At 42.7% G+C, this 15,660-nt stretch overlaps 1 protein-coding gene across 1 annotated transcript in view; it reads left to right on the top strand.

The window, feature by feature from the left end:
- Positions 1 to 15,187, top strand: part of ERGIC3 (ERGIC and golgi 3) — a 32,090-nt gene extending 16,903 nt beyond the window's left edge. The window contains exons 5-13 of the mRNA XM_044298831.1: positions 1,877 to 1,973; positions 2,051 to 2,216; positions 2,300 to 2,357; positions 8,119 to 8,150; positions 9,009 to 9,105; positions 12,888 to 12,952; positions 13,668 to 13,804; positions 13,889 to 13,944; positions 14,564 to 15,187. Coding sequence (XP_044154766.1) covers positions 1,877 to 1,973; positions 2,051 to 2,216; positions 2,300 to 2,357; positions 8,119 to 8,150; positions 9,009 to 9,105; positions 12,888 to 12,952; positions 13,668 to 13,804; positions 13,889 to 13,944; positions 14,564 to 14,643 — 788 coding nt within the window. The 3' untranslated portion in view covers positions 14,644 to 15,187. The remainder of the gene's footprint in view (positions 1 to 1,876; positions 1,974 to 2,050; positions 2,217 to 2,299; positions 2,358 to 8,118; positions 8,151 to 9,008; positions 9,106 to 12,887; positions 12,953 to 13,667; positions 13,805 to 13,888; positions 13,945 to 14,563) is intronic.
- The last annotated feature ends 473 nt before the right edge of the window (positions 15,188 to 15,660 follow it).

Raw genomic sequence — 15,660 nt, 5'->3', positions numbered from 1 at the left:
CTGTTACATGTGCGCTTGGCAGCTGAAGGCATCTGTGTTGGTCCCATGTTCATATGTGCCCGCATTGCTGAGAAAAATGAAGTGTTAATATATGCAAATGAGAGTCTAGGAGCAACGGGGTGTTGCCGTTACACCTAGATGCTCTGCTCTCTCCGCAACTGCAGTACCCTCTGCAGTTTGATTGACAGGGCCATGCTTGATTTTTTTTCTTTTCCTGGCCCTGTCAATCAAAGTGGAGAGGGCGTGGCAGTTGCAGAGAGAGCTGAGCATCTAGGTTAAACGGCAACACCCCCATTGGTCCTAGAGGCTCATTTGCATATATCAGAAGTTCATTTTTCTCAGCAATGCAGGCACATACGAACATGGGACCAACACAGATGCCTTCAGCTGCCACGCACACATGACCAACTACCATGTCTGAATGCAAAACTTGTTTCCTATCACAGATAAGCTATTAGCAGACAGCTAGTTAAAGTGCCATTGCTGTCTAAGGGCTCATGCACATGACCAATGTCGTCCGCAATATACGGGCACCAGCTGTCTGTGAGCTGCATCACGGATCCGGAAAGTGCAGTGCGGAACCGAGGCACGGAACCCCATGAATGGTGCCCTTGCATTGTGGACCGCAATTTGCTGTCTCCGGTACATAGAACGGGCGGTACTCGTTCGTGTGCATAAGCCCTAAAGCCTCTTTCACACGAGCGTGACAGATTAGGTCCGGATGCGTTCAGGGTGCGTTCAGTGAAACTCGCACTATTTTGCAAGCAAGTTCAGTCAGTTTTGTCTGCGATTGCGTTCAGTTGTTCAGTTTTTTTCAGCGCAGGTGCAATGCATTTTGATGCGTTTTTTACACGCATGATAAAAAAAACTGAAGGTTTACAAACAACATCTTTTAGCAACCATCAGTGAAAAACGCATCGCACCCGCACTTGCTTGTGGACGCAATGCGTTTTTCACGCAGCCCCATTCACTTCTATGAGGCCAGGGCTGCGTGAAAAACGCTGAATATAGAACATGCTGCAATTTTCACGCAACGCAGAACTGATGCGTGAAAAACAACGCTCATGTACACAGACCTTATGAAATGAATGGGTCAGAATTCAGTGCGGGTGCAATGCGTTCACGTCACGCATTGCACCCGTGTGGAAAACTCGCTCGTGTGAAAGGGGCTTAAGGGAAACAAAAAGGCAAGATTCCAGTTGGCAAGAGTGTATAAATACATTGCCTGGTCAGATGAATGCAGATTTTGGTTGCACCATGCTGATGGGAGGTTCAGAAAGGAGCATAATGAACCCTTCCTCTCAAGTGTCGGCAGTTCATTCTGATATAGGTGTGATGTGTGGGGAATTATTTCTTGGCACATCCTGTGTCCTCCAGTGGATGGAAATTTCAACAGTAGGGTGAACCTAAGCATTGTGGCCTACCAAATTCATCCCTTCATGGCAGCACCACAATGCATCCTGCGACAAGGGTCTTATAGTCATGTGTAGTTTTCCTGGTTTCCCTGGCCTTCACAATCCCCAGATCTTAATCCTCTAGATCATATCGGGGGCTAGGTGGAATGGTTCATTCAGAGTTTGTTAGCCCCTCCATATAAATTGCTGTGACTGCGATATGCATGGGCCAATCATCTTGTAGAACGATTTCGACACCTAGTGGAATCTGTGCCCTGGTGAATTACTGCGGCTCTAAGGGCCAATGGAGGTCTAAGGTGCTACTTGGCGGTTGTCCGTAACAAAGTGGCCATTCAGTGTATGTTTCTGTACCAGTGTTTCTCAAGGTATTTAATCCAAACGCGCTCTTACTGCGATCCTGCTATGAAATTCCCAAATGTTCATTTCTAACCCATGTTTTATTCGTCATTTTCTGTTTTCAGATCTAGGACAAGCAGAAGAACCTGTAGTTTTTGACCCAAAAACATTAGATCCAAACCGTTGTGAAAGCTGCTATGGTGCAGAAACTGAGGATTTTAGGTATTTTACATAGAATAATTTATATTTAGATGTTTTTTGTGTGTGCGCAGTCCTAACTCTTCTTCTATCTCCTGCAGGTGTTGTAACACATGTGATGATGTGCGAGAGGCTTACCGGAGGAAAGGATGGGCATTCAAGACTCCAGATTCAATAGAACAGTGCAAACGGGAAGGGTTCAGTCAGAAGATGCAGGAGCAAAAGGATGAGGGATGCAAGGTGTATGGGTTCTTAGAAGTCAACAAGGTAATGTCTTTGGAGATGCTCTGATTTGCTCTCATTGACCAAATTGGTATTGGTGTCAGTTGACTTTGTTTCTTTGGATGTAGGTGGCTGGAAACTTTCATTTTGCCCCTGGAAAAAGCTTCCAGCAGTCGCATGTCCATGGTAAGTGTTGCATGTCCTTTACTGTAAGAAATCAGATTCTTTCATCATGTCATTGGCACTGTGATCGCAAAATCATTTTGGATCCCACTTTGGATGTAAAGGGCTTATGCCAAATTTACAGATTATCCCCTATCCACAGGATAGGGGATAATGAACTGATCAGTGGGGTTCTGAACATTAGGATACCCACCGATCCCGAGAACCTGCTTCTCCATTCATTTTCTATGGGACTGCTGGAGATAGCCGAGTACAGTGCTTCGCTGTTTTCGGCGGTTCTATAGAGAATAGAGTGACAGGGCGCATGGCCAACCTGCTGCTCCATCAGATACCCCCCCGTTCGCGGGACCGTGGGGGTATGAGCAGACACCCACCGATCACTTTGTTATCCCCTATCCTGTGGATAGGGGGATAACTTGAAAACTTGCCACAACCCTTTTTAGAGCATTCAGAGCTTTTTGCATGGTTGAATGCCCAGAGCACAGTACAACAGCATCTGAACAGGAGGATAAACGAGGAGACTATGTGGGCTGGGAGAATGGGGACTTCTGTTTCTTTAGCACATTTTCTTTTACAGTTGCTAAAATTTCTCTTTGAAGAGAAGATGTACTCTGCGTAATGTGCATTGTCTGTTTGCATGCTTTCTGTTTGCTCTCTGTGCAACTTGCTAAACTTGTAGACTAATATTTTCTGTCGAGTGTGTGCATTTTGTACTGTATTGTGCAAGTAAAACTATAAAAAATTATTATTATATATATTTTTTTTCCTCTCTACACCAAACCACAACGCTCTACTGGGTCTCTTTTACAACTAATCCAGAATGTGCCCAAGTCCCCCATTGCCTTGTGTTGGGGTCTGTCAGGGTTCCCTCAGTCTCTGAAATGTTGAGGGCCCTTGCTTTGCCTCTCTTTGAGCCACGCAAGAGTTTACATACTTTTTAGGCGTCCTGTACACAGCTGTTGCCCAGCCATGCCTGTATTGCAGTCCGCAAACAGCTTGTCTTCAATATACGGGCAATGGCCGTGTTCATAACGTGTCATGGATGCAGATCCATTCACTTGAATGGGTCCGCAATCTGAAAAGAGCGGTGCAGAACGGAGGCATGGAAGCACTACGGCGTGCTTCCATGGGGTTTCTCTCCGTGAATAGCAGCCAAGAGGAGGAGTTCTGTGTGTGTGTTTTTTTTTTTTTTTTTTTTTTTTTTTTTAAACAAAGGATCTGTCGGCTCATGCACACGGCCGTATGTATTTTGCAGTCCGCAAAAAATACGGATGACATCTGTGTGCATTCCTTATTTTGAGAAATGGAACCGCTGGTCTCTTAAAACAGTACTATCCTTGTCCGTAATGCAGACAATAATAGGACATGTCGTTCTTCTTTAATTTTTTAATTGCGGATCCATTGAAATTAATGGTTCAGCATACGGTCTTCAAAAAAAAACAAAAAACTGAACGGACACTGAAAGAAAATACGTTTGTGTACATGAGCCCTTACTTGGGGGGGGGGGGGGGGGGGGAGAAATAGGGCATTATATATACACTGGGGCACTCTTTGGGGCCATTATATATACTACTCACAAAAAGTTAGGGATATTTGGCTTTCAGGTGAAATTTATGGAAAACGTAAAAAGTTCACACTACAGTGATATTATATCCTGAAAGTCAGGCATTTAAGTAGAAGCATGTATGGGGATTTCCTCATCTCAAATAATTTATTGAAACAAAAGCCAATACCAGTGGTGGGTATACCCCCACAAAATGTCAGTGTCTCAGTAACTTGTCATGTGGCCTCGAGCATCAATTACAGCTCGACCACGACGTCTCCTGCTGTTCACAAGTCGACTTATTGTCTGCTGAGGCATGGTGTCCCAGTCTTCTTGAAGGGCAGCCCTCAGGTCATTAAGGTTCTGGGGTACAGTTACGAGCCTCTACATGGCGACTCAGCTGATCCCATAGGTTTTCAATGAGATTCAGGTCTGGAGAAAGTGCAGGCCGCTCCATTTGAGGTACCCCAGTCTCCAGCAGCTGTTCCCTAATGATACTAACTCGAGGGTGTCATTTATGAAGACCAGCGTTTTAGACTCCGGTCTTAATAAGCCCCTGGCACAGGCCTCTACATAACGTCGGCACATCCACCACCGGTCTAAATCTTCACCAAATTCCTTAGAATGTTTTATGCATAGAAAATGATACATGAGATGGGCCTGGCAGCCTGCCACCTTCCGTGCCCACGCCCGCCCCCTTTTTTTAGACCTGGCATGAGTGGGGAAAATTTTGCAGATGGTGGTGAAAAGAAACCTTTGCGCCGCAATCTGCAACAGATATATGCCAGAAAACCCGTTGTATATCAGTTAGTAAATATTCCCCATAGTTCCTACTGTTCGGTACTACAGAGCAGTAGATAACCTCTGTGCTGCCATATTGCACCTCCGAGGAGTTGTACAGGACACTGAATATATGTGGTTGCTGAATTACAATTTATTCTGCATTAATAGGGTTAAAGAAATGATCAGAGTGTATTGTGCAGTTTACTAGTACACATGGAACCTTTCTTACTGAGCTATTTTACCTGTAATGTCCAAACAACCAATAAGTTTCACGTCTAACGACTCCTTTATAAAGATGTTATCCCTATCGCCAGGATAGGTAATAAAAATCATTGGGGCGGATTCTGACCCCTTGCATTATCAAGAATGAGGGGCCCCCTCTCTGAATGAAGCGGTCAATCAACATTCTGCAATTTCAGTGTTTGGGTGGGGGGTCGCAACTAATCTATAGTGAAAGGGAATACATTATGGAGCTCCAGCTTTGACCAGTAGGTTGCAGGGAAAGCTCGGTGTGATAGAAGCTGTATAATAAAGAAACCATTTCTCTCTTCTCTTCCTGCCTTCTCCTCTGTGCAGTGCACGCAGTTGAGAGTAAGTTATTCTATCTCTCGTATCCTTCATCACAACACCCATCAGTCGTGCTTGTGTCGCTGTATTATAGTTGTCATGCTCTCGGTCCACATAGTCTTCCAGTCTACAGTGTCCTGTATGAAGCAATGATTTTGGGAGTTAGCGAAAATCGATTTGTGACATGTCGGTAATAAATGTTCCTGAATAGTGTTGGTGTGTGTATAGAAGAATAAAAGGGTCATAAGATATAAAATGTCATGACTTTTTTTTTCCATAAGTGACATTAGACTTTGTTCACATCTGTTAGGTAAAATACCATGGATCACATTAGTCAGTGGGGTCCATTCGCTGTTAATGTCTGTCCATCATTTTGTGGACCCAGCGCTTCTGTTATTTTTTTTTTTTTTTTGCGCCTCTAACTGAGCAGAACCATAAAATAAAAAATAGTGTCTGAGATTACAGAAAATAGTCGGCCTTTTATTCAGAAACCCCGCCATTCTTATCAGTAGGATGTGTTTTGTGCTGAGCCCAATTCATTTGAATAGGTCTGAGGCTTATATTAGAGGGACAGATCTTTAAGGCGATTGTCGGGAGGGAAGCAATTGCTGGCTCTCTAGTGGAGGAGACCGCTGTTATTACCGTACATGCAGCAATCTCCTCCTTTAGTATGGGGAGGAGCGATCGCTAATGAATGATTGTTTACCATCAACAGATTGTGAAGATTCCAATTGCCTGCCACCTGGTAATCAGCGGCAGTATTAGGCTGGGTTCACACGAGCGGGTCCCGATGCGTCCTGGTGTATTGCGCCAAACCAGCGCGAGTAGGTATGCAATTGCAGTCAGTTTTGACTGCGATTGCGTTCCGATGTTCAGTTTTTATCGCGCGGGTGCAATGTGTTTTGCACTCGCGTGATAAAAAACAGACTGTGGTACCCAGACCCGAACTTCTTCACAGAAGTTCAGGTTTGGGTTCGGTGTTGTGTAGATGTTATTATTTTCCCTTATAACATGGTTATAAGGGAAAATAATAGTATTCTGAATACAGAATGCTTAGTAGGTGGTCAATTGAGGGTTAATTTTTTTTTAATTTTTTTTAAATTAACTCGCCTTTTCCTTGTGATCGCATAGTTGCCGGTCTCTTTACTTCTTGAATGATGAGCTGTGGGCTAAATGACCTGTGGTGACGTCAGATCACATGCTCCAATCACATGATGCATCACCGTGGTGATGGAGCATGTGATCTGACGTCACCACAGGTCCTTTAGCCCGGCAGCTCATCATTAAAGAAGTAAAGAGACCGACAACTACGTGTTCAAGAGGAGAAGGTGAGTTAATTTTTTATTTATTTTTTAACCCTCAATTGACCACCTACTAAGCATTCTGTATTCAGAATGCTATTATTTTCCCTTAACCCATGTTATAAGGGAAAATAATACAGTGAATAGACTGTCACCTAGCAACCATGCGTGAAAATCGCTCCGCACTTGCTTGCGGATGCATGCGATTTTCACGCAGCCCCATTCACTTCTATGGGGCCTGCGTTGCGTGATAAACGCAGAATATAGAGCATGCTGCGATTTTCACGCAACGCATAAGTGATGCATGAAAATTACAGCTCATGTGCACAGCCCCATAGAAATGAATGGGTCCAGATTCAGTGCGGGTGCAATGTGTTCACCTCCCGCATTGCACCCTCACGGAAATCTCGCCCGTGTGAACTCAGCCTTACACTGCCAGATAATCGCTAACGAGCATTTATACGAATGCTTCTTAGCGATGATCTGAACGATTACAAAACTGCACTGTGTGGCATGGCTCTTATACTAGTTAAAGGGAACTGATGATGTCCTATCTGTAGGCAGTGGGTCATAGAACAGAAGGAGCTAAGCAGATGATAATTTTATGGAAAAAGGTTCAGTTAAACTTATATTTCATTCATATATATCTCTCTACTATCCTTTTGTATAGGTCATCACTATCTGATCTGTGGAGGACCGGGGGTCTACATCATGTGCCAGTGCCTTCTCAAACAGCTGATTGGGGATTCTGGGTGTCAGTCCCTCACCGATCAGATACTAATGACTAGTGTTGAGTGAAGTGAGCTTCTGATGCTTCATCCAAAGTCACTTTGTTCAAAACTTTGCAATAATACTGTACAGAGATTAGTCTCCGTACAGTATTAGAATGTATGGGCTCCGATGAGCCGAAGCAAGTTATTCTCAGTCGCGCGTGACTTCATTGAATAACATCGGATGTTGATTTTTAAAGTGGAAAACCATTTTAAAACTTGGAACCAAAGCTGAGTTCAGTTTCAAGTTTTAAAATGGTTTTCCACTTTTAAAAATCAACTACCGATATTATTCAACGAAGTCCCGCTCGACTTTGCGAATACCTTACTTTGGCTCATCAGAGCCCATACATTCTAATACTGCACGCTCAACACTACTGAAGACCTATTCAGAGGATGGGTGTTCAGTTAAAAAAATCTCTAAAAAAAAAAAACCATTTAAGCTTCAAAAAACGACACCAAAAACAGCATTGTACATACAGTAGGGCAGTGTTCAGACAGCTGTAACACTAACAAATGTTAGTGGCTGGTTTACAACCACAATCGCTGCAGTGCTGCTGAACCCCCCCCCCCCCCCCCCCCCACCCTTTTTGATGACCTTAGTCTGGCTCAGATGGAGGGTCCTGGTGTTGCTTCTAGACTGTAGGTGCTAAAAGCATTTTGCTGTATCCAACATATGAAGAAACTTTTTACTCCGTGTTGCTAGGAAAAGTTACACAAAGAGCACTGATTTGGGTCATCAGAATGTACTCCCATTTAATCTTAAATGTGCTAATTTTACTTCTTTTTCTCTCCAACAGTCCATGACCTGCAAAGCTTTGGACTTGACACAGTAAGTTCTGTTCTTGTATATGCTGCTGTGCTGATACTAATATCAGTTTCCATGCACATAACCTTATTATACTAGGGAAGTATATTTATTGCCAGTGACTGGATGACCTGACAGTAAGGGAGCCTACTCTGTCCTTGGCAATAAGTATATATCTAACACATGTATTATATTCAGCAAACCAAACTGAGTGTCAGACTGAGACAGATTAAGATGGATCACAATGGTAAGTTAAGGCCCCTTTACCCCGGCCGACCATCAGACAGATTATTAATAAGCGTTCAGATGAACTCTTGTTAGTGATAATCTGCCTGTGTAAAAGATTACGCAAAGTGCTCATTCATCGGGTAGTAGGATCGTTGGTGCGGTTACCTAAATCATCGCTTGACGGTAAGAAATTGTGCCGTCTAAACAGCCTCTGCTTCCTGCAAACAATGATTCTGTATGGGGACGAGCGATGGCATTCATGAACGCTCCTCCCCATACTGTGGAGGAGATCGCTGCATGAAAATTGAGCTTTTTCCTCCTGACAGTCCTTTGCTTACTTGAGCAAATGTCCCTTTTTATATTTGTAATTGTGTTAGACAGACTTTACTGTAAAATTCGCTGTGGTCTCACCATGGTTTTCTCCCTTGATAAATGGTGAAATCCATGGCTAGATCTGCGGTAAATCCACAACCTGATGAGCATTTAAAAATTTGTAGCATGTTCCTGTTTTTGTGCAGAAATTGTTCACAGCATGTGGCTAACGTTTGTAAAATCTCATCCACTTTCCTTGTACTGTAATCTGTTATGGATTTTTACCCCAAGTCATTCCACTTAAAATAAAAGATCCTAAACCAAAGTAATTTTCCCCCACAGATTAATATGACGCATCATATTAAACATCTCTCCTTTGGAAGAGACTATCCAGGTCTAGTGAATCCTCTCGATGGGACAAGCGTGTCCACTTTACAATGTAAGTGAAAAGCTTCTTTGTCGTTGGCATTTTTTGCTGTGCTGAGTTTGCACCTATAGGACTGATAATACAGCTCACTGACCTTGCCGGGATGGGTCCACCTTCTGTCACATCGGTCAGTACATTATACATTAGCAAGTCTGTAGTGCACACTGAAGGTTCTGTTCCACAGAGTAGCTGCCGATACTGTGAATTGCAACCATGTACTAAGTAAGGTTTGGTGCCTCCAAGAGCACGCAAGCAACTGTAGAAGCTGTTCCCCACTTGGTACATAAACTAAAAAACAAAGTAGGTCCCATATAGTGTTGATCACGAATATTCAAATTGCAAATTTTTTGGGCTAATATCGGCACTTCGAGAATTCGTGAATATTTAGAATATACAGTAGTGATATATATTCGTAATTTCAAATATTCAAGATTTATTTTTATTTTTTAAACAGTACACCTGATCCCTCCCTGCTTCTAGCTTGTGGACCAATGAGAAGGCTGCAATATCTTTGACTTTAGGAGTAGTGTTGATTGCGACTTTTCGTACTGCGAATTTTTCAAGAAAATAATGACTGAGATAATGAATCCTCTAATTCACGAATATATGGCGAATATTCGCAAAATATCACAAACTCGAGTATTGCCCCTGCCGCTCATCACTAGTCCTATATTTTTCTATCATATAGAGATGTAGGAAAATCTCAATTTCATAAAAGTATGACACCTTACAGCAACACTACTGAATCAGATTCCTATAAAATGGCGCAAACTTTACTATAATGATGGCATTAAATACACAAAAACAGCAGAGATGTAAACAACCAGTCTACTTAATTGAACATGGCAATAATCGAGTATAGATGCAGTGTGACATCCTGCCTTTGAGAAACCCCCACTACGTTGCCCGCAGTGAAAACCTAAATGGTGCTTGCAGTTGATGACGTCTGCAATTCACCAACAGTTGGTCTGTGAAGAGACAGCCCACTATTAGGCTCTGTCCACGTGGGACACAAATAATCTGCTTCACAGATTTGCTGCAGTTTTCCTTTGCATTGCAAAGGGTAGAGAAAATTGACATGCTGCGACACAAAAGGGTTTTGTTACATGGCGACTTTTCATGAAATATATTTCGGTGGTATCGCAATGTGACATGCTGCGACATGACAGTCGCAAAAAAATCTGTTCCCGTAAAGGGAATTCGTCAACAGAAAACAACCTATTTAAATCGCATTTTAACATATTTTTTAATAATTTTTTGTTATTTTAAATTCTCCGAGTCAATATCTATATTTTAAACAAAAACCTTAAAATCCTGCAGTTTTCGGACTGGCCACTAAGCCTAATAACAGGTGCCTTTTCGTGGTCTGTACAGATCACTTATCACAGTTATTTGCTTATTTGTCTTTCTAATCCTGCCTGTAATGATACCATCTCCATGTATAGATATTTCAGGATACTTCTTCATTCACAATAGGCGATTGTCAAATCTTATCTAGTCTTCCCTTGTACAATGACCTCTGCACAGGTTACAGAGCATGTCTAGAAAACTCTCCCATAGAAGTCAATAGGGTCTCCTCCAGACCATTGTGTCTATGGCTCATGGGACTGCCGTAAAGCAATTTCCTTAATGCTTTCTAAATGCTGTTAAATATAGCTCAGGCAAGATGGCTGCCCCATAATCATGTTCAGGAATAGAACAAAAAAATCTGCAATTGGAAAATAAAAACAGATTAGATGATAAGGATATGTATGGCATTGTACAGTTGCCTAGGCGATGTGACCACCTGCTCTACCGGCTACACATTTAGGCCCCTTTTCACGCAGGCGAGTATTCCGCTCGGGTGCAATGCGTGAGTTGACATTTTTAAAAGTGCTAATTTTTCAAAACTTTTGGTACATTTTGGATTATTTTATAAATAAAGGTGAAATATATCGACTCAAATTTACCACTGTCATGAAGTACAATGTGTCACGAGAAAACAGTCTCAGAATGGCTCTGATAAGTAAAAGTGTTCCAAGGTTATTACCATATAATGTGACACGTGTCAGATTTGCAAAATTAGGCTCTGTCAGGAAGGGGGTAAGTGGTTAAGGGACTGTTGGCTGTGGCTGTTGATAGATACCCATCTTATGTCTGTTGGTGGTATCGTTGCGGAGAAAAACATGTTTTTGAAATTATGCAAATAAGGCAGGCTTATCCAGCGACGCCCCTCTGCTTTTGACAGCGCTAGACTGCACTCGTGTCCAGAATGGCGCGTGTGCACATCATCTTCGCTTGTCGGGTCGAAGCCGAAGATGTGTGCACGAGATGTTCTGCACACGAATGCAGTCTAGCGCTGTCAATCTAAAGGCCAGGGGCTGTGATGAAAAGCAGAGGGGCGTCATTATGGAGCACCAGGGGAAGCCCGCCTCCTGGTGCTCGAATAGTTCATTTGCATCATTTTAAAAGTAAAGTTTTCTCCGCAATGATGCCACCGACAGACATAAGACAGGTATCGTTTTAATCTGCGTCCTCAACCCTGCCAGGCTTTATGCCTATATAAAAAAGAAACAATGGTGAGGGTTAATCAGATCTTAAGGAAAGAGTATCCTGGCGATGGGATCAACGTGAGGCGCCAAAGGGTGCGGAGAGTTGATAAAGTGGCTGTCAATAAGGATATAAAAAAACTGGCTATATACACCTTAGTGAAGGGTGGGATTGGAGTGAGATTGCGAGTGGAGAGGGGGCAGCTTATGGGGAAAAAAACCAAGTGGATAACCTATCCACTTGTGCAATCAAGTGAAAGAGTCTATGGTCTGTGGGGATCAACCCACGACCCTTAGACCATAAAAAAAAAATACAATGTTCGAGCACCAGCCCTCTCCACAATATTAGCCCAAAAATTTCTAACACAATACGAAGTGCCCAGTAATGTGAAAATTTACCTTGTGGGCTAAATTACCCAGTAAGTGCAGTAAAGTTAGATAATTAAAAGCGTTCTGCCACCTAAAATAATTAATCTAAAAAATTTGGGGGGCAGCAACAAATAAAATAATGGATAAAATATAAGAGATGTTAACTCACTTCAGCGGGGGGGGGGGGGTCGACCAGATAAGCTCAAGTCACCGGTTTACCAATGAACCCCCTTGCCTGAATCGCCTGTAGAATGTAAGAGGATGAATGCAGCCAACTCCAAATGGGGCTTCTGTCCAACTTCTTTAATTGCTTTATAAATTCCGTCTCAACGCGTTTCGGGGGTGTAAAAAAAAAAAGAAATTTAAAAAAAAAATTAAAAAACCTTCATCAGGAACAACCTACATAAAATCTCTATTGAACTTACCTTGCTTATATGGGGTGTGAGAGTGACTTGGTGAACCGCCAAAAACAGTGCCTCTGGTCCTGCGCTTCAGCACAAAGGGCAGGCTCCTTCCAATCAGAGGAGCCAATGCGTTCCACTGTGGAGCGAATCAGCCCTACACACTGCGGCTGGGTAGATCGTGTGCCTACCGATGCGCTCCAGGCGTGGAGCGCATATGAGCGCTTCCTATTTCCAGTTCGATGGCTGGCTGGCCGGTGCGTTCACAATGGAACGTATCGGGTGCTGCCGCTAGCAAACAGAAAATATAGGTCTCTTAGAATGACATATGATATAGGGTTGATACCAACAGACCATATACTTTTTCAGGCTTTATGCCTGGCAGGGTTCATCCAGGTGCCAGAACTGCTTTTATAACAATGGAGTAGATGCATCTACAAGTGTTTTCCTATTTTCATTGTCTTTTTTTTAATTATTTTTTTATTTCTTTTTATAGCATCGATGATGTTCCAGTACTTTGTGAAAATTGTTCCTACAATATATGTGAAAGTAGATGGAGAGGTAAGATACGAAGTTACTGTGGTGAGACTAGTTCTGCACATCGACATGCAGACCATTCTGTCTGGGTTTTCTAAAGGGAATCTGCTTTATCTTAGAGCAGTGGTAAAGAACCAGATTCCAGTGCTCTAAAATCACAGTGTATCTGCTGGAGTCCTCACAATGCTGCATGTATGCAGTGGATTCCTTAATCTTCATGAGCTGCCATCTCCCCCTTCAATCCCACCACTGATTGACAGCTTTCTCTGTATACCTTGCATTGCAGAAAGCAGTTTTCTTTTTTTTTTTTTTAAGGTGGAGTGAACTGATAGCCAGAGTTTTATCTTGTAGATCTGTGCTTATGCTGGGGTTTTGAAGCACTGGGTCAAAAAGACAAAGCTCGGAATGCAAACAAGATCTAAGACTCCTCCTTACCTAGTCTGGAGCTTTTTATATTAAAATAAATCCGTAAAATGGTATTCAAGGGTGGGCTTTCACTTTAAAAGATGTCTTCCTTTCTTTTCGACCTTCACATCTGAAAACTACCGGGTCTTCTTGGGTACGTGCAGGCACTGATATGTTCATACCTGCATAGGGGACCCTATCAGAGGGAGACCAGGTAATCTTCAGCTGTTTGAATGGTAGCAGCCAATACTGCCATTGTAAAGTATCCTGGAGAAATGTATTCTTGCTACAATGGATGACATGTCTACTTAGATATTCACATTTTCTTTTCCAGGTATTACGCACCAATCAGTTTTCAGTGACCAGACATGAAAAGATTGCCAACGGTTTGATTGGTGATCAAGGTCTTCCAGGGGTATTTGTCCTCTATGAGCTTTCTCCTATGATGGTGAAACTGACGGAGAAGCACAGGTGAGAAACCTTCTGGCCCTGCCTGCTCCATGATGTGCACGGTCTAGAATCCACACCTGTATAATATTTTATTCCTTATTCTAGATCATTTACCCACTTTCTAACCGGAGTATGTGCCATTATAGGAGGAGTGTTTACAGGTAAGTGCTACCCAGATTATGATCATACAGCCGATGAATGTGGCTGCTAGTTATAGTTAACCTGTCACCATGAAAATGCAGTGCCACCTGTAAGGAACATGTTATAGAGCAGGAGTAACTGATCTATATAGCAGTCTGCTCAGCTCCTCCTGCTCTATAACATGCTGCCAGCAGATAACACCCCCTTTAAAGGGTTATTCCCATCCGAACATTTATGGAATATCCAATAAATATCTGATGGGTGTGGGTCCCACCTATGGGGCCACATTGCACACTGCTGTGACTGGAGAGAAGGCTGCCCATGCACATTTCTTTCTATTCACTGCTATAGGACTTCCAAAAAGAGCCAGATAGTGAGCTCAGCTATCTTTGGATGTCCCATAACAGTGAATTGAGAGCGCCGCCCATGCGCGTCCTCCTCTCCATTCCTGGCCAAGCACAACAGGGCATCGTTCTTCTTCAGATAGGTGCAGGTCCCACCTCTAGGATTTAATGGCGTATCCTGTGAATATGCTATACATTTCCGGATGGGAATACCCCTTATCGCTGTGCTTCCAGAAATGTAATACTATACTGGCTATGTTATCCCTCTGATAAACTCTTTGCTTTCACAACACAGTTGCAGGACTTATCGACTCGCTAATCTACCACTCCACACGTGCCATTCAGAAGAAAATTGAACTTGGGAAAACCACATAATGGGGGGATAACACTTGCTACCCTCTCCAGGCCAGAGACTACGATATCTGCACAGTGGAATTCGGGAAGATCTTTCTGGGATCAACACCATGAAACAGATTTTAAGTACATTTAGCTGGAGCCTGCGTTGTTTCCCACGGAAATATTTTACGCATAACATGCAGTGTACGGAGGCAGCTTACAGCTGATTCACTCTGTATCTCTGGTGAGGTCTTCTCTTGTTTTAATATCTTCTTACCTGTTCTGCACCGAGGGGATGGTGACTGCAGTTCTCTCCAGCGTTATCTGGAGATATGGCGTCTTTGGTGGATAACTGGAAGACTCCATTGCTGTTCTCATCCAGCCGCTCTGAGAATGGCTACCTCTGCCTGGGGCTCTGCTCACCTGCTACTTTTCTCAGTGGGTTACCAGGAGCGTCTGTTCTTCATATTAAATCAGATGTACCATATTTTTTAAACCGATGACTAGCAACAAGAAGTTGACTGTAATTGTGGATCTCATTATTGCACAGCCATTAAATTAACAGAATGAATGTTTCTTTTAAGCTGGCGTACGGAGCTGATTATTATTTTATTTTTTTACTTTAATGTGCAATATTTGCAACAGGGCTCTTAATTCTTGAGTATTTGACAAGTGACTTTTTTTGGGGAAATAATCCAGGTACAGATGCTAATAGGAATCCACACAAAAAAGTTATAAATGTGATTTAATTCCTGAGCTCTGCTTCTGATTCACCTGTTATCAGCTATGCCCTTCCATATGTAATTTCTTACATATTTCAGGCTTATCTTGAGTCCCTGATGTCATTCTGCGCCTGTGTGATCAGAGATAGTGTTGTGCTTGATTGTTTCATTGATTGATCCACAGCACTGGTCATCATGATACTGTGAAACCAGGTCGTCTGTGCAGATGAATCAATTCATTATTTTTTCTGATTCTACCCAACTCTTTTAAATTTCCTAATTTATATCCAGCTTTCTCAGGTTTCTGAGTGGAAAATTTGCCCAAGTATGCAGC

The sequence above is a fragment of the Bufo gargarizans genome, chromosome 6 (assembly GCF_014858855.1).
Source record: "Bufo gargarizans isolate SCDJY-AF-19 chromosome 6, ASM1485885v1, whole genome shotgun sequence".
Classification (NCBI taxonomy): Eukaryota; Metazoa; Chordata; class Amphibia; order Anura; family Bufonidae; genus Bufo; species Bufo gargarizans.
Note: the sequence above shows the minus strand (reverse complement) of the source record. Positions and strands in the feature narration are given on the sequence as shown.